The 22,505-nt window shown below is 44.8% G+C and overlaps 1 protein-coding gene across 2 annotated transcripts; it reads left to right on the forward strand.

Annotated features, from left to right (window-relative positions):
- The first annotated feature begins 1,857 nt into the window (after positions 1-1,857).
- Positions 1,858-17,562, forward strand: PPM1K (protein phosphatase, Mg2+/Mn2+ dependent 1K). 2 transcript variants are annotated; one of them, XM_075751300.1, is made up of 7 exons: positions 1,858-1,978; positions 5,442-5,969; positions 6,552-6,652; positions 14,048-14,213; positions 14,737-14,881; positions 15,941-16,075; positions 16,553-17,562. In XM_075751300.1, exons 2-7 carry the CDS (start codon positions 5,530-5,532, stop codon positions 16,682-16,684), a joined length of 1,119 nt encoding a protein of 372 aa, XP_075607415.1. In that variant the 5' UTR covers positions 1,858-1,978; positions 5,442-5,529; the 3' UTR covers positions 16,685-17,562. The 2 variants fall into 2 exon arrangements, with proteins under 2 accessions (XP_075607415.1, XP_075607416.1); XM_075751301.1 differs by having other exon boundaries at positions 5,462-5,969.
- The last annotated feature ends 4,943 nt before the right edge of the window (positions 17,563-22,505 follow it).

Here is a 22,505-nt window from a genome sequence, read left to right on the forward strand (position 1 = left end):
TTGCCTTTCAGCACTTGTGTCTAATATTATGTAGGGCCCTGACACTTCTGGGAAGCCCTTGCTGGTACCACTCAGTAAACAGCAATACCTGGTTTATAGGGTAATGTCCTGTTTTCATTCCTGATAAATCACTGCGCTAGTTTGGATACACTTCTGTATGGATCACTTCTGCTCAGGAGAACTGCCGCTCTTTGCCTGATGCCAGGAGAGCTGGTTTCCATGGAGCATTGTTTTTCCTTTGTCTCACTGAGGACAAATGGGAACCAGGGAACAACCTGCAGTGGCAGATGACAGTGTCTCTCCCCAAAAGGAGAATTCACAGGGTTAAATTTAATTCTAAATGCTGAGTGGGATACCACACATCTGGAAACCAGAACAACCTGGTACGTGCTACCATGCTTACCTAACCCCTTATTCTACAAGTAGTCCTGTACAGTGAGAGCTATGAGGGGTTTTCTTGCTGCCTTTCTGGCCAAAAGCTGATGGATTTTGCAGTCAAGGTACATTGTGTAGTGGGCACTAGGCCTGCTTAGCAGTCCCCTACTAAATACAGAAGGGAGACAGCTGACATCACGCTTTGTTCAGAATATCGTAAAGATGACATTGCAGCAGATGATAAATATTAATGGCAGCTTTACAGATTGAGAATGCCACCTAATAATAGTCAGGAAACCAAAGAACTTGGTTTCCTGAAATATTGGTGCCTTTGTGAAGTCTCTAGCTGGGAAATTGAAATCATCAGTCTGTAACCTACAGGTCCCGTATCATGTTTTAAAGGGCTTTTTATAAGGTAAAGTCAAAGTCAATCACAAAGAAAAGTTAGAGAAAATAATGCTCTTGAAATTAAAAACCAAACCAAAAAAACCCCAAAACAAACAAAAAACTTCCTTACCTCATGAATACGTGGGATAAACTTGACAGTGACCTCCTTAAGTTCCTATGGAAGCTACATTTGCTCGCATTTTTTTCTTCAGGTATCTGTTTTCAAGTACTTTTGTCTCCAGTGGACAGCACGAGGTCGATGGGAAGGTGTGTTTCAAACGCTTTTGTCATTAGAGTCATCTGATTTGCCAAGTTACATCAAAGGTCAAACACTATGCCAGTAGCACAGTGCCATGCAAACGATCTCTTTAAACTACCATTTGGACACGGGTCAAGTAAGAAGCAGGCAGCATGTTTTTTTCATAGAAACAGCCACCTCGGAGCAGCACACTCAACTATGTTTTAAATCTATTGCCGTATTTTTTCTTAATGACATACGCACTTTTTCCTAAGGCCCTCCTGAGAAGCCCGTGTGCGGTAGCTGCAGACGCAGCCTGCGTGGCCTTGCAGCCAGGCTGTCTCCCTGGCCGACACTGACCGCGCAAACAGGGGGCTGTGCGGGACACCGCCGGGGCAGCGCCAAGAACCCGACGCCTTCGCCTCGGCCAAGGCCGTACCAGCCTCCCTCCTCCTCCGGTCCCTCGCCCCTGCGAGGGGGAGGACGGAGACAATCAACGGCCGCCTGCGCTGGAATAGCGGGGCGCGGCGAGCAGGCAGGCGGCGGGGCCGCCACAACACCCGACAAGAACCGCCTCGGGGCCTTGCTCTCCCCCGGCCGGCCGGCCGGCCTCGCCTGCCGGGCCCACCGCCAACCCCCCGCCCCGGGCCCCTGGCGGCAAGCGGCTCTCGTCAGCCCGTCACGGCCAACACCCGGGCGCCCGGCGGGCGGGGCAGGGGCGGTGGGGGAGGCTCGGCCGCCGCGGCGGCCGCTATTGGGTGCGACGGGGGGCAGAGCTGCGGCGGAACGGCCCCCGCCGCCGCCCGATTGGCCCGGCGGGCTCCGGCTGGCCGGCGGGGCGGGGCGGGGCGGGGCGGGGGTAAAGCCAGCGGGCGGGAGCGGGGCCCGCGCCTCGGCAGCCTTGGTCGGGGAGGCGCCGCTCTCGCACAGCTGGGGCGCAGCTCCCCGCCGCCGCCGGCTGTCCGGGCGCGGAAGGAGGTAAGGGCCGCCGCACCCCCGCACTGGGCCCTGAGGCAGTCCGGCGGCCGTGCCGACGTTTAGCGCCGGGCCCCCTTCACAGCCTGGCCGAGGCCTGGGGTGGGAGTGAGGGAGGGCGGAAACTCCTCCCTCCGCTCGCCCGTTTCGGCGAGGGGAGCGGGATGCGCGGCGCGGGGCTCCGGGCGGTGGCTGGGGCCGGGCCGCGCCCTAGGGGGGGGCGGGATGCGCTCCCGCTTACCGACAGCGGTTCCTTGCGGCGGCAGGTGCAGTTTCACGAGCCTCGGCAGGGAAAGGCCCCGGCTGCGGCGGGAACAGCGGGCGCGGGGGGAGGAAACTAACGGTCGGTCTCGGGGCGAGCGGCCGCAGGGGCAGCGCCGCGGGCTGCTTGGCAGGGCTGGGGGCTCACGGCTCACTTGCCTTTCTCGCTTCTCTGCGTTTCCTTCTTCTCCAATCTGCGGCTGCCGCGCGGGGTTTCTGCTCCGTCTGCCCGCTTAGATGTGGCAGCCGGGGCTGGGTCCCGGCCCGCACTCCCGCCGGGCAGTGAAGAGGTGAGGAGTAGCCTCTGACCTGCCCGCACGTCTCTGCCGACCCCTTCACCGCAGCCGGGAGGAGACGACTGCAGCAGAGACACCCCTCCCGTCATGGAGGGGCTTGCGGTAAAGAGGAGATCTGTGCTGGTTACATCAGTCTTTCCTCAGAGGCTCAAACGGCGCTGCCTAACGTAACCACACAGCTTTTGTGTACATAGAAGAAACCCGTCCTAGTTTGTAATTAGTAAATAGCAGCAGAAACCTCTTTAAATTGCTGCCATCTGTGCAGGTTATTATTCAGGCAGGGAGTGACATTATATTGTCACAGATATTAAAAAACCCTCTGATTTAAGACAAGCTTAACGTACAGAAACATCCAGTACTGCCCACAGCTGTGGGGTTTGGAAAGCATACAAGTGCACTTATACATGTTCACAGTTTTAAATTCCTTTTTAAATACATTTAATCCCCGGGGGGCAGCAGGCATGCCTTCTCTTTCTTCCGGGTTTCTTTTTTTTTTCCCCTTCTCACAGTCTGGAAAATTTCCATCTGCCAAGAAGCAGCCAGCCTGTAAAAGGGGCACCATGCATGTTGAACTACAGTCTAATCACTCACTTCATTTCCTTTAAGCATTGTATTTCCATGTCTGTCTGCAGGAACTATTTCTTTTAAGTCAAATGTGCACAGATTAACACATCAGGATCAGATGGAGCACCTCAAAACAGATTTCCATCCGCAATTGTCTATCTTGGACTTTGGCTTTAACACCAGTGCTCCCCTTTTCAGTACCTCGGTCTTGTTTTGCTCAGACAGGCTTGCCCCGTGTTTGCAAACATATCAGTTGGGAGGGCACAAACTGTTAAATGTCCAACTGAAAGCATAACTACTTACATCACAGAAACTAAAGATCAGGTTCCTACCCCTGACTTGCAGAGACACTTGAAAAACAAAAACCTTTGTCAGTATTAATACGTGCCTGGAAAAAAAAAAGGCCTTTTGAGAGTTGAATTTGATAGGGAACAAATGCATTAATTAGTTTGGGATTTTGGATTAATCCTCTGATTCTTGCTATGGAAATCTAAATATAGCTAACGTTTCATGTTCTCCTTTCAAGCTGACTGAAGTGAAACCAAGTGTGGGTTTTGTTAATTGGCAGGCTTTCAATTTGGTTGTTCTGTGTTTCACAGAAGGAAGTTAACTTATTGTTGGTAGGAGACAAGGATAACAGAAAAGAAAAAACAGCCCCAGAAGGTAAATCACTTTTTAAATACCTCTAAGTATACTGAAATAAGGATGTGATGTTACCGTCACCCTGCAATAAAATGGAAAATCTTAAAATTCCAGGCGATCAGTTCCACTTACCTGGAGGCCTAGCCCACACTGGTCTGGTGCGACAACAGCGATTTCCAGCACAGCGGACCTTTTATCAAGTTGACAGTTACTGTCTAAGTCCTAAGTAAAGAAACCTTTCTTCATTTAAGACTTGCATGAAAGATAAACCAAGAGCATCTAAAGCAACATGCTTTGAGCTGTGAACAACAAGTTTAATGGAGGCTTCCAGAAAGCTCGTGTCACAGCCATTTTCTACTAAAGCAATCACTTACTAAGTTACCTTTGGCTGTGTGTTTTTGCAAGCACATGGATTTTTGTCTAGTAATTTAAAAAAGTAGTTTTAACAAATATTTCAGATCTACAGATACAATTGTGATTGGCAGGGGGAAAGTACAACGGCAAGGCACTGCAGCCCAGAATTACAGTGTCTCTGGGGTACATGTGTTGCTCTTTGCTGCTTGATTATGTCAGATCACCCTGCTGTCTTTTTTTTTTTTTTTGGCATTCACTGTGAGCCTGCATATTTTTAATTCCTATATTATGGCATATAATACCTTTCACTCATAATTTTGCTCTCTGCAAACTTTGATCAATTAAGTTAGAAATCCCTCACTTAAAATTTAGTGTGGTTAGTTACAGTGATCTGATAGTCCAGTTCAAATTACTCTGATGCAACAACATGGACTTATTACAAACAGCATCCCAGCCTGTTGGACTTCCATCAAGTTGGGTGCTGCTCTACAGGCGTTAAATAAGCCGATCTTTCTATGTTTTTCAGCATGCTAGATGAATCATCATTAGTGAATTTTTATCTGTGCTAAGCCAAGTGGTATGTTTAATTTATCGGGGCTGGAAAAGAGATCTGAGAAGCCCATAGAAGATGTTGCTTGCCTGTGTTAGCCAAGGGAGCCCATTTCAGGGTTAGGTGGCAGAGAACTTCAGGCCAGACAAAACAGCAAAGGGCTGTACAGGGGTTTTTGGGGGAAAGTTTGTGTGTGCAATTGTGTATGATGTGCATGGATATATTCTTAGTGGTCATTCTTAGATAGTCTAAGAAAATCACAATTCACTTCACAGGTCTGTATTGAAAACTATTGTTCAAGTCCTCGATAAATGTGCCAGAAACGAGTATCATGTGCGGATGAAAAAACCTCTTTAAAATCTAAGCAAATATATTTCTCCGACCTTTGCCCTCAAGGAGCCACTGTGCGAATGTGTTGGCAATTGTTTGAAGAGCATGCATGATAAGCTCATTTTCACGATATTACTTCATATTTTCACATATTCGTATTTTAGCTGACATGGAGCAAAGTCACTTCACTCTCATTTGCCCCATCACAACCTCTTCAACCTTTGAAAATTCAGGATATCATTATACAGGTGGTCAGCAGAAATGCCTTACCTTAATCTATCTGCAGTACTCCCCATTAGATGGGGGCTGGTCTGTGTAGCGTTGCTTCTCAGTGAGTCATGCAGATCCCTCTGTAGTTTCTTCTACGCAGTGCTGTGCTATGCATGATCAGCGGGCTTCGAGGGTGGCATTGTTTCCTGAATGATGTAACTGAAAATTCCCTTTCCTGTGCTTCATGTTTCCTGATCAGTTTTCTCTTTGCTCTTGAAGACATTCCAGCAGCTGCATATCTTTTATTCCCCATCTTTTATTCCTACGAATTTCTGTGAAGACAAGTTATGTCAACAGCTACTTTAATTAATTTGGTACGAAACGGAGGGTATCAAGTAAGGAGGAGAGCCGTGCTGACGTCCCGCCTCTTGCAAGACGAGAAGCGTCCGACAGCTGCCTGCTACAGCTCCACCTCCGAGCGCCGTGCTTCCCGCTTCGATCCAGACGGGAGCGGGCGACCTACCACTTGGGACACTTTTGGCATCTGGGACAATCGCATTGATGAACCTATTCTCCTCCCACCAAGCATAAAGTATGGGAAGCCGATTCCAAAAGTCAGCCTGGCCAACGTGGGCTGTGCTAGCCATATTGGGAAGCGTAAGGAAAATGAAGACCGGTTTGATTATGCTCAGCTGACGGAGGATGTCCTGTACTTTGCAGTCTATGATGGACATGGTGGGGCAGCAGCAGCAGACTTCTGTGATAAGTACATGGAAAAATATATTAAGTAAGTGTGCATCAAGTGAATGTGTTTCAAATTAATTACAGTAGAGATTCCTTCCTTAGGACTGAAAGGGAACCAGGGGGTCATACATTGTGACTAATCCTCCGAGGTTATATAGCCACCTAGCCCAGTGGGACAGCAGAACACCAGACTGGAGCAGTCCATTACAACGGACATACTGTGAACTACTTATTCTGTATGGTGCCTGCCCCATTGAGCAAGCCCGCAAAGGCAAGCGAGGGAAATACGATTGTACCCACCTTCCAGAAAAGGACTAGGAACACAGAGAGAGTGTGAACTGACTGTTTTCAGGTGGGGTCACTGTGATCGCTGACCTACAGCTTGCTTTCACTCTTCTGTATCTCTATGTCACATCCCTGGGTGTTGGAAGAGGAATTTTATCTATTTGCAAAATAACAGGATTATGCTTCCAGTGCAGGTCATTAGTAAACTCATATTACCTTTTTACTGAAATCCAGCATTATTCAATGCATGCAGGGAGGAGATAAGGCTATGGAAGAGATTGTTCAGGTGTTTATTTCTTGGAAAGAATTTTTAATTTTTTGTTTGCTTGTTTGTTTCCAGAGAATTTCTTGCTCAGGAGGAGAACTTGGAAAATGTTTTGAACAAAGCTTTTCTAGAAATAAACAAAGCGTATGAAAGGCATGCTCATTTGTCTGCTGATGGTAGGTAAAAAAATAGTCTACTCATATGGGTGTGGAGAATAAGGTTTTTCTTATTTGCTCAGTAGTTTTGTAGTAAAATGTCCAGAAAAATGTTTGAAAACAGTTTTACTTAACATAGGATTTTGCTCTGATCACTTACTGCAAATGAAACAATTATGCTTTACCTCCTTAAAATGAAAAAGCTATAAAGAATCAAAATCAAATTTATTGGGGGAGTTATTAATCTGAATGTTAGCATAATCATCAATGAATTTCTCATAATGTGATTCTGTCAAGGAAAGTGTTTGTCAAGTTAGTATTTAGATTTGCAAGGATCATAACTTTACTGTGCAAGAAACCTGGAGAGGAGGTTTGTTTTGGCTTGGGTTTTTGGGGGGAGGTTTGGTGTTTGGCTTTTTGTGGGTTTTGTTTTGTTTTTTTTTTAAAGCTAGGTTAAAAGCAACAGTGTCAAAAGCTCCCCTTGCTAACTTGGCTGCTGCACTTGAGGAGTAATGTAAGCCAAAATTAATACAATTGATATTGCTTCTGCACAAACAGAATCACAGGAGTAGCTGAGTGTGAAAGGGAAAAAAGCAGTGAAGAGGAGAACAAGGTTGGCTGTGGTAAAGCTGGCACCAGCCCTTTCAGACTCCTTAGTCCCGGCTGTTAACCAAGTTCTGTACATATATCTAGAGACTAAGTACAACTGAAGTTCCACTTCCAGCAAGTAGAGCTTACAGAGAGTAACTTGGAAAAGGAGATAGAGGTCCCCATCCCAGTTCTGTCACAGGAGATTCTGCAGCCATGAGTTACAATTTTAAGAGTCAGGTTAGCCAGTCTTAAAAAACCAAAACAAATCCAATCAAAAAAACCCCAAGCCCACAAAAAAAACCCCAAAACAACCAACAGAAAAAACCCCCAAACCTGTCCCAGTGCTGGTGCAGGTAGTAGCAAAATGACTGAGGTTGTTTCAGAAGAACAGGAACTGTAAAAGTTTTCTCTCCAAGAAGGACTTGAAACCAACAAGCCCTCTAGGGACTGACGTGGTACTGTATTCTCAAGCTAGTTTTCTCAAGCAATGAATGAATACAATCAAGCAATGGAGTGGCGTCCTGCACTTTAACTGCTAGATGAATCTGGATAGACTCAAATATTTCCTGGCAGGACAGTTAGCCTGACTGTTGCAGCACTGTCAGGGATACACACCTTTCCTCTTATCTGGTACAAGCTAAGTATCAGGGACATCAGGGGAAAAAGTCTTATGTCCTGAAATGCAGCCCTTAAAAAAGGAGGATTAAATCTATAAAGCTCATTTTCCATTTTTTTTAAATTGAAATCCTTTAAAAAAATAATTGGTAAAAAAAGTCAAGGCCGTTTTCACCTGTGGGGTGAGTTTTAGCTGAGCTCATGAGAGACACATCAGTAGAGCAGATGTGCTTTTTATCCAAGAGCGTCCTAGCAAATGTTTTATTAAAAGCCCAAATTAAAGAAAGTGTCAGAATACAGCCTTATATGCTTCCCTGGATCAGGACCCTTCCTTTTCACTAACGCGAAGATCTGTTATATTTGTCCCCCTCCTTGCCCCTTTGTTTGGCTTGGTTTGGCTCACTGAAGTGACCTCTGTTAAGTGTCATAGCAGCTCCTTGAGGAGAAGGATTAGGAACCATACTTGGTATATTATTCTGAAAACAGTTTCTGATGGTAGTATTCCGTACATGAGACTGACAGAACTGGATAACAACAATATTTGACAGACAAGTTGTGCAGCAAGCTGAGCATTTTGGAACTGCTTATAGGATTTTTTTTCATGTCATTTAACTAACTGGTGCTGCTTAATGAAATATAATGCAAATGTCAGCAAATTTACCTAACAGCTACCAAGATACTGGACAGACCCTCTTCATTAAAAAAGCTTGAGGTCAAGGAAAATAGAGGGCAAAAGCATTGTCAAACATCCACAGGGGCCACACTCTGGCAAGTACTCAGTGTTTCTCAGGCAGGCTGAGCACCTGCAAGCTCTTGCAGGAGCCAGTGGGATCTAAAAGTGCCCAGTGCTCTTGACTGGTTGCCCAGCTGAAAATCAAGCTATAAAGGCAGAGTGGAGTAACAGGGTGCAAAGACAAGCATGGATTTCTGAACAAATTAAACTTTTTGCATATCTATTGTTAAAATAATTCAATACTATGTTGACTGCTTAATGTGGTTATTTTTATTGTTGATGCTGTTTTGAAAGTTATATAAAATGTCAATGCTTGGCATGTATCCTTGTTAGAAGCCTACTTCCAAACCGATTCAGTTTGCCAGCAGAATTTCTGATTAATTGTGGCTATTCTAGATGTGACAGTCGAGACCGTTGCTGAAGTTATCTTGAAAATGGTGGCTGGTTGTGTAACACTGGGTATCTGGGATACGCTGGATGCTTCCCAAGACTGACCTCCTTTTCAAACCTGACTGAGGAAATGGAAAATAATAGCTCAGTCTTGTTCCAGTAGATGACCCTGCCAGGGTTCACTCCTTTCACTGTATCTGCAAAAAAAGCAGTGTGTGTTCAGGATGTCCAGGCCCTTACTAGCACACAACCAGCTTTGAAAGTGTGTGCCTGGGTGTTTGAAGGAACAGAAGTCTTGGGACAAATTCTTGTAGCCAAAATTGCATGGATATTGTTTGATGCATTGTTTATAGTACTATTTTATAGTACTATTTAAGGGGTAAAACCCTCATACAATGGCACAAATTTAACAGGACCACAGATGTGCCTTGTTGGAGCACATAGCTATATCTTCAAGGTCACAGCCCTTTGTAGGTCACTGTACAATTACAGAATATTTGAAATTATAGATGGAAAATACACAGCATAATAGTTTCTGTGAGTTTTCGATTAAAAAAAAAAGAGTACGTATGTGTTCCAGGGACTGCTACTGTGTCTGGCACGCAGTCCACTAGTGCTCTTGGAGAGCTGTACTGGCCTGTTGGAGACTGGTCCAGTATCCCCTCTGACAGTGATCTGTACCTGTTGTTTCACACAAAAGCAGAAGAAACTTGCTGTAGGCAGGTCTGGGATAATCTGTCCTACACCTAAATCCTTTCTAATGATTAACAGCTTAGAGATATGCCTGAGCCCTGAAGCATGGTGTTTGATATCTCTTAACAAATGCATTTTCATTCACTTTCATGCATTGAAATATATCCAGTCACTTTTAAGTCACTGCTAAACTTAGGTACAGGACATAGTAAAAGAAGCTCATGTCCAATAAATATGTCATTATCCATGAGACAACTGTTAACACAGATGGACAGAATTTTCTGATATTTTTGACCAGCCATAAAAACTGAAATATAAAAGCTGAATAGCTTTGCTCAGCAAGGACAGAAATAAGGAAAAGAATCATGTGCTTGAGGAAATCTGAGCATATCTCTGGAGAAATGTAAGAGAAACCCTCTCCTGGCCTAGTGCAGTCTTACAGGGTACTGCTACTGCTGTTCACTGCGATGCACTAAGAGAAAATAACGGGGAGCCTTTCCATCAGCCTCCAAGTTGAGTGCATCCAACTGCAATCCCATTGGCCACTCACTTCTGGAATAGCCATCTTATTAAAACATAGCCAGGTATTAACTGATGTATCTAAGTTTGAAAGGCACTCCTGGAATCTTATTATGCTGAGCAAACAGCAAAAGTTATTTAAAAATAACTAAATTTAAAAAGTAGTGGGTTTGGGGTTTGGTTTTTTTTAAGTTACCAAACATATGATTTTTATTTCTTTGAATATGTTAACCTGCAACACTGAGGAAAAGGGAGAGCTGCAGAAATTGTACTTAAATATTTCATAAATCGTCAACATTACAAAGGCAGCCTTTTTATCCAAAGGCCCTGATTATTACCTAATCAAGTTAGAAGATACTAATTACAATATTAAAGGGGTGTTTATTTTGCATATTTTCCCGTGGGTCAGAACAATTCATATACTTCTATTCAGTGCCTTTAAGATGGCTCCATTTGAGTTGGCACTGGTTCAAACTCCCCATTTTTGTGTTACATAAAATATATATATAAATAAATAAATAACCTCGAGGGAATAGATTGGGCCATATTCTGTACTGAAGATGTTCTTCAGAACGGCCACTTTTGCCATATATGAGACAGCTGGCCCTCTAGCATTGATAACATTCTTTGGCTGATTTTTTTGGTTGGTTACTTAACCTCCACAGGAAAAAAAAAAATTGTAGCTTTTATTTTGGCTGAACTAAAACTGGTTTTGTCACACAGTTTTAGCAAGAAGGCGAGAATGGTGGCAATTCCCCAGAAATACCAAGGCTGATCTATCTGTGGCCAAAGATGCATGTGTAAATCCCAAGTACTTCCTGTACGACCTGCAAAACACAGTGCAGGCAAACTCAAGAGTGACTACTTCCCTGTTCTGCAGCCCTTACTCTTTCATCTCCAGTGTTGCAGGTTTATTTTGTTTGAACAAAGTCCCTGGGTGAATTTCCTATTTGCCTCTGTGTGCGTGTTATTTGTGGCAGACTGTACCTGGTCAGCAGCTCTAGAACTGGAGGCCCTGGACACTATATGCTGGGCTTCCGTGGAAAGAGAGATCTGCTTAATTTTGTCCCAGGTGAAGGAGTCCGGCGGTTCCTAGCCTGGACTACTGGAAGGTTCCCACATCCTCTTTGTCACATTAGTTGAGATGACTTGCAGTAAAAGTTGTCCAGTGAGTGTTAAGAACCTATTGAAAGATCTTAGTTTTATAGTGATATTGTTAGGAAAGCAAAATAAATTCTTTAATTGTTAAAACCAATATATATGCTGATGCAACGTATTTTGATATTAAATAACCTAGCAGCAGTTGTAGTAAAACATTAGAAATGTTATCCCATCATCATTCCTGTGTTTTCGAGCTGTACCCCCTACCCAGGGGTTCCAAGGAAGAGAGCGTGAGCAGCATTTATTTTTTTAGGAGTGCTGTTTAACTAATAAATGTATATAAAGCACAAGTCACTATGACTGTTACTGCAATTCTGGACAATATCTTGACTTGTTCTTTAGAATCATCCCTTGATTTTGTGATAGCGGTTCTTTTGGCTTTGAGAGTTTGCACTTAAAAGATGCAGATTCACCTGAATGTCCAAATGTTTCCTAGTCATTTATGATTCAAAGACTACAGATCTTAAATTTTTCAGAAACTGCTTATGTTTGTCAGCATAGTTCCAAAACCAAGGAATGAAATGGGAGAGCAGCAGCATTTCTGCATTAATTTTAATGTCTAAATAAAATGTATTTTCTGTGAAATACAAAGGTAGTTTTATGTTGGTTCTTCATATCAATTCTTTTAACTGGTGGCTAAAACAGGTATTTTACTGGTTCTACTAAAATTTCTAATCGCCCTGGTACTTCTGGCATCTTACTTTCATAATGTGCCTCAGAGTGAGCCTGCACTGGACTAGTCCTTGGCTTCAAATTAGAAACAGGATGTCAGTGCTTACCTGAATAGTCAGAAGCTACCAGCATCTCAATAATTTTGAACATCGTAGCCTGTGTGGCAGCCCTAATGTAGTCCAAGATTTGACTTAGGTCACCATGGGTGATGATCACAATTGACGTGTTGTTTACGTGTATGGCTAAACCAAGTCCTCACTGCAGTAATAATACCTGTTTTAAATAATAACACAAGCTTAGTTTAGACTTTTGTGAGGTTTTTTTGAATTCATCACTACTTTTGCTGCACAACAAGGCTCAATGCATCTTTCAGGGCTTTGTGCACTTCAGTTTACTCCTAACCCTGTTTTACTTATGGGGTGCTGAGACCTTGCAGGGTTGGGGAGAGGTCGCCAAGATCCCAGAGCGCTTGCATTTCTGTTTCTGTAGTACGCAGAAGGTTGTGCGGCGTGCATGTGGTTTGCCGAGATGGAGCTGGCTGGCATTCCTCTGGCTCAAACACACAGTCCTGTCTCAGATCCACCCCACCTCTCCGGAGTCAGGGCTGCAGGGCCAGACATAGGAGTGCATGTAGCTATAGCTGAGCGCTGCAGAAGCAGTCTGCAGAAGCAGTAGCGGAAATATCTTTAGCTGTTAATCACGTGAAAACAGCAACATAACTGGGGATTCCCAGTCCTAAGTTAGCCCAAAACCCCTCTTGACTTGGCTTGCTTTGAAAACCTGGAATATCCCAGAAGGCAAGGGACCTACAGAGGACATTTCAAGGAGGTTTGCATTGGCTGTGAATGCAAATGTGTTCTGGGCAATAGCTTGTCCTGGCCAGCCGTTTTACTGTAATAGCTCAAGTTGGCAGGAATTACTGTTTTCCAGGCAGCTCTCACTGGGTTACCTTTGCATAATTTGCAGGAAGGGAAGATACTAACTGTAAAATGGGCCTGCTCCTTTCAAAAAGCAAACAAAAAAGGAAAGCTGGACAGTTCCCAGCATTTCCTTCACTGCAGGTAAAACTGCAAATCTTTTCTGAAATAGGCAGATTCACATTTCTCCTTTTTAAGCACTTATTTTTTTTTCCAGAGTGGTATAGAAATTGAAACGAGAAGCCCTTAAATTTACCTGCAGCGGTTAATCTAGGTCCCTGAACACCAGCTCACTCCCTTACCCTGTAAGAGAAGGAAGACAGCAGCTAGGGCTCTGTTTTGCCCTCTGGGCAGTCACTCTACACCCTTGTCAAGTGATCCCACCAGTGCCCAGGGCAGGTTGCCCAGCGAGCCACTGCCAGCTGACTGCATCGGTGTGGAGGCACAAGGCAAGGCAGAATCCAGCTTCACCTTTGCGCTGGGACCTCCAGCAAGTTGACAGGATCTGAACGGAGCAGTATCCCTTTCTGAAGAAAGCCAACGGCTGCTGGCTGAGCCCTTTGTCTCTTGGCAAGGCTGGGGGAAGCAGAGGGAGAGCGTAACAACTCTGACAGCAACAGGAGGACCCCACAGACTGGGGTAAAGGAGTTTTCCTTCTGGTAAAATACGTAGAGCTACAATTACTCAGTTGTCCACTTAACCACCTAACAGAAGGGAAGAGCCATCACCTTTATGGTGGTCTACCCATGCAGTCACTGTGCCCAGGGATAAGGACAATAACCCTGTAACTTGAGCTAACAGGACAGAAAAACTATATGCTATGAGCTGGAAGGAAGCCATTCTATCTTGTACTGCTTGTATTTCACTTGCCCTCTTTGCATGGAGCCCTGTTGTTGCACAGAAATACTTACCCTTTCCACCTCCATTCTCTTCCCCGAGTCCTACGTGCATGCAAGTTTGCTTTATTTTTTTTATATATGTAGATTTAGTTTAAACTTAAAAGCAGATACTGGTAATGTAGAGTACAATTTGTCTTCATTTTACCAATTGAAACTGTTGCTGTTATAAATGGTCTCGTGCTTTGAGGCAGTGCTAAAACACCTCTCTTTGATATGACATTTATAGCAACTCTGATGAACTCTGGGACCACTGCAACAGTGGCTCTGCTCCGGGACGGTATTGAGCTGGTTGTGGCAAGCGTGGGAGACAGTCGTGCTCTGCTGTGTCGAAAGGGAAAGGCCATGAAACTCACCATTGATCATACTCCAGAAAGAAAGGAGGAGAAGGAAAGGTACCTGTCAGCTGATGATGTGGCTTCCCAGGGAACGGCCTCAGTCAGGATGTGCTTGTGTTCTGCTGCTAGGTTGGGCCTGGAAGGAAGCAGAGAGTTGAATATAATGCTCTGAGACCACCTCTGAGCTGGCAGAAAGCAGCACAGTTCCGGTTAATTAATTTGGTATTTAGAGGACTGGGGATGTGGAAAGCCCTGCATGAGCATAAACTGTTTCAGCAGTAGGATCAGCATAGCTAGGAACTGGTACAGAGCCCTGACCTTATGGTTCAGACTTGTCCAAGACTGCCAAGTTAGAGCCAAGACCTGAAGAAATGCACTATGGTTCCCAGGTCAGGACTCAGCCTGCCAAGCCACATCCCTTCTGTGGAGCCCTTCAAAAAGCAAAAGTCAACCCTCAGTCTCCCAGCTTAGGTCCTCTGTACCCCATTCTGCATCAGTAGGTAGTGACAGAAATTGTAGGTAGAGACGGGTAATGGTGTGGAGCAGTAACTCATACTTTTTCTTTTGTGCCTCTGGACAGGATTAGGAAGTGCGGTGGCTTTGTTGCCTGGAACAGTTTGGGACAACCTCATGTGAATGGTAGACTTGCAATGACGCGGAGCATAGGAGATTTGGATCTTAAAACCAGTGGTGTGATAGCCCAGCCAGAAACAAAAAGGGTTCAGGTAAAAGAAGGCCTGGTTAACAGGGACAGCAACATTCAGACTAAGGGGCATCATAGGTATTTGATGCAGGTTGCGGTACCCGCACGACGTGCTCACGTGAAGCCTGATAGCCAAGTGTTGATTTTTATTTGTGGTGAAGTAACTGGGGAGACCAATTCTAGTTATGTCATTTCAGATTAACACTAACAGGACAGAAAAGAATCTGGCCCTGATTCTGAATTCAACCAGATCCACTTCTAAATACCATTTATGACAGTACAATATGGGATGAGGGAAGAAAGATAACGTGATATTCATTACTGAAATAAAAAGGTTTTAGTCTGTTTGGGGCTTGTGGTCAAATGAATAATTTTGAGGTTAATGCTGATACAAAACCATCACTAAGAGTTAGGTGGGATATGGATGGGCTGCCATCAAAAAAAAGTAGAATATGTAGAGGTTTGCGCACTTGGGAGGAAGGGAATAAGAAAGGGCAGTTGCATGCGTCTTATCATAGCTCTGTAGTTGTCCAGAGAACAGATTAACCACCCGGAAGGTACTCAGCACAGTTGCCTTCACTTTTGCAGGAAGGCTCTCCTCCCAGCTCATATTCCATTTGATACTTTTCTCCACCATCACACCTCCCAGGGCCTGGGGAACTTAGATTCAGTGGGTCCTAACTAAATGCCACCACTAGGCCCAAGGGGTTTAGGGAGATGAAATCCTCAGTTTAAAGAAGCATTTTGTTTAATGGGTAATGTATGGATCTGGTGTTTTGACCTCAGTGTATTCAGAGAGCTGCTTCCTAGAACTGGAAGCCCCTTAAGACACACTCCTCCAGTACAGGGAACACAGTCTGTGTGGCTGATGGGTGCACTTGAGGATTCAAGGGGCAGCCTTTGGCTAGCCGAGGGTTTGGGGGCTCTAGTTACAGGGCTTCTTTGTACAGAAAGCAGGAGAGCACGCAGCACCCCCAGAAAAGGTGCTTTGAAACAGTGTGTAAAAAAAAAAAATGAAGGCAGTTACTTTGCCTTGCAGCACATGCTCCATCATTGTGCATACCGTGTGCCTTTATTGCAGTTGCATCATGCAGACGACAGCTTCCTGGTCCTTACTACAGACGGTATTAACTTTATGGTGAACAGTCAGGAGATCTGTGACTTCATTAACCAGTGCCATGATCCTGCTGAAGCTGCCCACGTTGTTACTGAGCAGGTAATGCCAGGACTTCTCTTGGCACCAAATACTTGTTGTTGGTTTTGGTTTCGTTTTAAGAAGCTCAAGTATACAACCATGCATTCAAGTGAATTGAACTACACTGGTTGAGACATTCACTAGTCCTGCTGGCTGGCCTTTTCCTTACCCTAGGTCTTGCCATATCCTTGCTGGGCATCATTTCAATTAACTTGCTTAGCTCACAATCCACTGAACTGCGTGGGACCGTAACTGCAGTTCGTTCCTGTGCTGAATATGTCATCAGCATAGACAGAAATGGCCAGTTTCTCACCAGGGTTGTGGATGGTGGCGTATTCCATGGAAAGCTCTGGCGCATACCGGAATGCAGCATCAGGGCTGGGAAGGGGCAAAGAGGTCTTGGGCCTTGGGATGTGTCTGGCCCCATATGGGGCCAGACACTTGTTTCCTTTTCCAGGCAAGATGATGATGATGCTGACAATTTGTTTCTTCTCTCAGGCAATGCAATTCGGTACTGAAGACAACAGCACGGTTGTCATAGTGCCATTTGGAGCATGGGGAAAGTATAAAAACGGTGAGATCAACTTCTCCTTCAGCCGCAGTTTTGCATCCAGTGGGAGGTGGGCATGACGATCTGCCACAGCTATCTTTTCCTGCCGTAACCTGGACACAGTGTGCTACAGAACACATCCATCTGTTCATAGGTTGACTCAGTGTCTTGTCCATCTCTTCTGTTCCCAGTGTTATAGAAGATGCCACTGTTCCCTCGATGCGTAATGCCCAGTTGTTGCTTACGGTTGATCGCATTTTGCTGTGTTTGTTTATTCCAGTCGGCATTGAGGCAGCTATTTCTTTGGGTTTGTAGTCCCAGCAGCTCTGCACATCACTTTGTTCACATAGATGAGGCTCTGGGCTTTCACCTAAGGCTGGAGGTGTTGCACAATTGTTTCATACCTACTTGTTTTACCCAGGACCCTTAGTTACCTGGCAGCTGTGTAAGCCTGAGTCTCTGAGCCACATGCTGGCTTCTTTGTACGTTAATACATGGGGGAACAAACGCACAGTGTTCTTAGGTAGGCAGACAAAAAACAGGTTTGTTGTCTTCCTTTGCTATGCAGCTACCCAAAACTCCCCTGTGCTTCAGGAGAAGCGGGTGAAAAATAAGGGAGAAGTTTCAGAAGTGTTTAGGTTCTGATGCCAGTGGCATTTGGTGTAGCTAAACAACTTCCTGAGACAGTGCTGCTTTGCAGGGTGTTATGCTCTCACCACCATGATCTGTGATTTTCTAGCGCCAAGGAGACAGAGCTGGCTGCAGCCACGTGCCGTTGGACGGATGGGAATGTTTCTCCATTGGGTCCAAAGCCTGTATGGTCTCTGTGGACCATGCAGCAGCCCCTTGCACCGTCTTCTCTTTGGTGTGCCAGTACTTGACAGGAGCACAGAGGAGGGAAAAAGTTGCACATTTTTGATATCCAGAGACTCTCATCAACTTGAATTTTAATTTTTTTTTTAAAAAGAAAACCAGCTAATTTCAAAGAGTTTACTAATCAAGATTCTTTGGATGTGTAAGACAGGAGTTTATTTCTTCACAAGTATACGAGGATTTTCCTTCGCTGAAGGTTTCTTTCAGTTAGTTGTGATCTCCTTTGTCTCTTCATGGTATACAGGGAGCTGTAAAACGCCCAAAGCAAGCAATCTAAAGAAAGGAGAGAGCATTATAACAACTTAAGGTAATTTTTATAAGTTTTGGGTATTGTTTCTAGTAGGTGTCAGATACTTAGACACCAGAGGGTAGTTTTATACTTCAAGGAAGCATTTCCACTTCCGTTTCTGGAAGGAGTCTGTGAGTGAGGCACCGGGGGCCAGAGCTCTGAGCCAGCTTGTATGGCTGCTGTGACACAGACTGCAGGTGACCTGTTGGCAGCAGGTGAAGATCTGACCTGTTGTGCCTCATTCAGACCTCCTCCTTCCTCCGCTCCACATCAGGTGTGTGGCTCCTGTGGCCTCCAAGTCACCCTGTAACCATGAAATACGGGCAGGGAAGAACTGGGTGGTTCTGAGGCTTGCCACAATATTTTTCTTCTATGGATGTTTCCAACAGCACAATTGTAAAAACAAAACAAAAAAAGTGAAAGAGAAATTGCCTGATACTAAATCACCTTGCAACAAGGAAAAATATTTCTGAGATGCCAGGCCTGATTCTCATTTTCCAGTGTGAAGAACGTATCTTCATTACTTTTAGACCTTTTAGCCCAGGGTTATACCTTAGGCAGTCATTCCACGTGTTCTTCCGTGCCTCTGGTCAAAGGCCTAGCAGCACCCAGCAAAGCACAGTGTTGTATTGACAGCATTAAGTACTAGGTTTTTTAGAGTATGCTGGTTTTGTGCCATCACTTGGTGTATTACATGGTGTATGTAACGTGTATATTCAGTTTATAAGTACAAAGAGCTTGTGAGTTGGTACGTGTAAATCTGTTGTATTGGATGCTGTTGCCCAGGCCTCCGTAACAAGCGCATCACTGGTTTACAATAATAATCCCTTCTCTCACTCCAGATTTTCTTCAGGGCTGGGGTTCAGTCTTCAACTGCAGTCAGAATGTTTGCTGGTCACAGTCCTGGGCTCAGCCTTGCTTCCCTGAGGCAGAGGGACACTTGTAGTTGTTACCAGCGAGAGCAGGTTCTCAGTCTGTGGTGAATTTGAAGATTCCCACAACCCGTTTGTGGCGAAACCGGCAAAACGCAGCCTCTCCCGAGCACTTGAGCAGCAGTTGCGCCTGACAGAGGTTCAGAGGGCTGCTCTGGGAATGTGGTTATGACTGCTTTACGGTGCAGTGTGAACAGCTGACAGCCTTTCTCCTGCCAAAGACTTGACCTGCTAAAACAGCAAGTCCGATAGTTGCTAGGAAAGGGTTAACCACAGCACCAGCAGTCTTACTCTGGGCACAGTGAAGGGTTAGAGTCAAGCTCTGGGGAGGGAGTTGCTGTGGGGGGTGGCTTTGGTATCAAGTGTCAAGACAGGCTTAAGTAGTGCTGCAGGGATTCGGACAAGCTCCATTGACATTGTCCTCTTCCAAATGCTGCTCTTTTCTGTTCGGCCGGCTAGCCATCTATCCAGACAGAAGATATCAAGGGTGCTGGGGGTGTTTGTGACAAGTACACACTGGTGGGTTTTTTTGAGCAGTGCTGGATACTTGCCAAGCTGAAGATATGGTATTAAATGCAGGCTGCTAATGAAAAACACTGCAAATGAAGAGCCAGTGCTCTGAGGAGTGACCTGGCAGTTAGAGTAGCTTCTAAACATTGACCCAGATGTAACATGAAACGATGCTTTTTCTTCTCATTGGTGGTTTTGGGGCATTTTTTGTTTTATCCCTATCTGGTTGCTTGATTTCATAGAGAACAGAAGTGGTTGAGGGCTTTTATTTCTTCTAACAGAGTGGTTATCCTCTCAGGGGAAGGAGCCATCCATAACTTCTTTTACATTTTATAAAGGAAGGGATAAGACAAAGCTTTGCAGAACAGAAGATGATTAGATAAGGATGTATCACAGGTGGCTGTTACTGCCTTTATAGAATCACAGAAAAACTTAGATTGGAAGAGGCTTCTGGGTTAGCCTAGCCCCCTGCTCAAAGCCGGGCTAACTTTAGAATTGCATACTGCAGTGAAGGGATGTCTCCTGATACGGAAATGCAGCGCCTGAAAATGTACGGGAGAAAGAACTCGGCATGTAGCGCGGTTTACCATTGGAACCACTTAGTTGTATTGAAGTTGAAAACTTACCAGTATTTAACAGGTACTTTGCATAGCTACCAATAAATTTCACAAGTAAATTAGCACATACATAAAATTAGATCTGAGCCATTTTGCTCTAAGCAAAAGTGAATCGGTAACTCACAGATTACAGAGATGCATTTCTTACACACAGGTTTTTCTCTGCTTGTTCACTGTAGTTTTCTGCATCTCATTCTCAAGTAAATGAACCACTGATGAGATGAAATGCTGTGCCAAGTGGCCCAGTAGTTTGCCTGTTCCTCCTTCCATTAAGAACAGAGGTACCATCACACTGGTTTGTGTGGATTCCTTGTTTCATGCTGTACATTGCAAGACTCTTGAGTGCCAGTGTGAAAAACATTTTGTAGAAACACTCCATTACGAGGACCATCGGTCTCTGTCTCCTGGACCACAATACTGCTTTTTTCTATGAAGATGACAGTAAACTCTCCTAAGATTTAGTGGCAACTGCACCAAACCTTGTGTTTCTCCAAGAAGTCAGGAAAAACCTGCAATTTCCTGGGTGATGCATTTTTCATCATTCTCACTGAAGAGTCAGTAGAACAAGTCCCTGGCCCTGCATTTCAGTTTTGGGGCTGTTTTGACACTGATACCATGTCGGCAGAGTGAGCTTTGCTGACACATTCATGTGTTGAGTGGGACATAGGTGTATGCCGCTGAATATGGAGTGCACGGATTATGAAGTCAGTGGAGTAAAGCCATGTTGGGGAAACTGGAAGTGGTTTGTCATAGTGGTATCAGGGAACCAAATTAGCAGTGCTGCGGTAACATCCAGCCAGCAAATGTCTTGGCATAAGGTTCTCCACCAGAGCTAGGTACTGCTCTGCTGTGATGAAGCTGTACTCCTAGGGTGGTTTGTTTGGTTTTTTTCTATCAATCAGCCTCCTGCTGCCTATAGCAGCTCTGCAAGCAACCAGCTTTACACCGCAGGGACCAGCAAAATCCTCTTGTCTAGCAGAGAGCTCCTTTCTACTTGAAGACAAAGAGCAAATTGTCCTAACAGCAGCAGTTGCCTATCAGAGAGGTTTATTATTGAAGAATCACTAGAGGTATGTTACACTGAATGAAACGAAACAGAATCTCAGTTTGCTCTGTAGCTCACTGTCTTTCCCATGCATCTGTTGTTTCAACAAAAAGAGTATTTTTTGTTTGTTACAGACTAAACTGAACATTAAGGGTGACCTACTGAGCAAACCATAACAAGCAGTTGCTTTTTTCCTGCCCTTTAGGGATGGATTCTGAAGTCCATTGGATCCGGTAAGAGTATTTTCTTGCCTGAACACTCCCCTGGGAGCAGCGGTATTTCTCACTGTACAGGCACTGCAGGAGGGTGGGCTGCAGGTACAGCAAGGTGAAAAACGCTGTCCAGCTAGATGCTAATTTGTACTGTGAGGATATGGAAGGCACAGAAGGCCCCGTGTTGCTGGAGGATTTACTAGGAGAGGTGTTGAGACTACAACTGAAGTTCCAGCTCGGTCTCTCCACCACCTGGAAAGAGGGGTTTCGTGCTTTGGAGGGGGAACTTGCTAAAATGTCATTTGCAGCCTTGATTTAGGAGAGCTGGTGAACGTAGTGCAAGAGATTGAAATGGGGATGAGATCCAACAGTTTGTATTGAAGACCTTGTATTAAACAATCCCTTTTGGTTGAAAAGCTCACGATTGGAGAATAATCACAGAGCACAGTTAGTGGTTGAGAACAGCAGCGTAGAAAGAAATCACAGTCAAAAAATTATGAAAGCTTAGACTCACCACAGGATTTCCACTGACTTCTACAGGGTCAGGGTATCAGATCACCTTTTCTGTCTCAGCAGGCAGATGTGCTGTGGTCAAAGGCATCAGGATTTGTAGCTAAGGGAGAAGCACAAACCAACAGATACCAGTGAAACTGGTTTAGTATTAATTTTTCTTAGATACATTTGGTTGGGCACTGCTAAGTCCATTGGTCACTCACCCAACAAGCCGAATGTATGGTGTAGCAACACCCCGGGTATTCCTCTGTTCCGAAGCTGCTGTTCTCAATGCAGAGATGCCCAGCGGGGTGTCCTCTTGACGCAGGATATCAAGTGCTTGGGCAGCAGTGTGTGTCATAACTTTCTACAGACTTAAGTGCAATTGCATAAATTCGTTACATAGTTTGCCTTAGGACTGTGTATAATTCCTGTAATTTGATGTTTATGTTTGGTGTAATCAGTGTCTATAATTCATCTACTACTTAATTTTATAGAGGTGTCCATTTTGCCTTTTTTTTTTTTAAATAAAACCAAACATGTTTGTTCATCAACTCAAAGCTAGTGGAGCAGATAAGTCTGTACTGGAATGCTTAAAAGATCTTTTAATAAAGAATTGGCTTCTAGAGTTGTGTCACTAAAATTGGATTTTTCTTCTTCCACCGCATTGCTAACTACCTGAAAAGTTTCTGCTTCTCAAGCTGTGTCACAACTGCCCTGTTAGCCCTGGGCCTCACCCCCGCCATAAAAAGCTGCTGCTAACCAAGGCTTTGCCTACAAAGACATTGACCCAGTGATAACCAGTGCAAAGTACCTGCTATCTCTGTGCTCCGTCAGCATCCATGGGCTTTGCTGCATCAGGGCGACATGTTCTAACTTGCTATTTTTGTCTTTCATATTTTGATATATTACAACACTAAGAAATAAATAT

The sequence above is a fragment of the Balearica regulorum genome, chromosome 4 (genome assembly GCF_011004875.1).
Source record: "Balearica regulorum gibbericeps isolate bBalReg1 chromosome 4, bBalReg1.pri, whole genome shotgun sequence".
Classification (NCBI taxonomy): Eukaryota; Metazoa; Chordata; class Aves; order Gruiformes; family Gruidae; genus Balearica; species Balearica regulorum.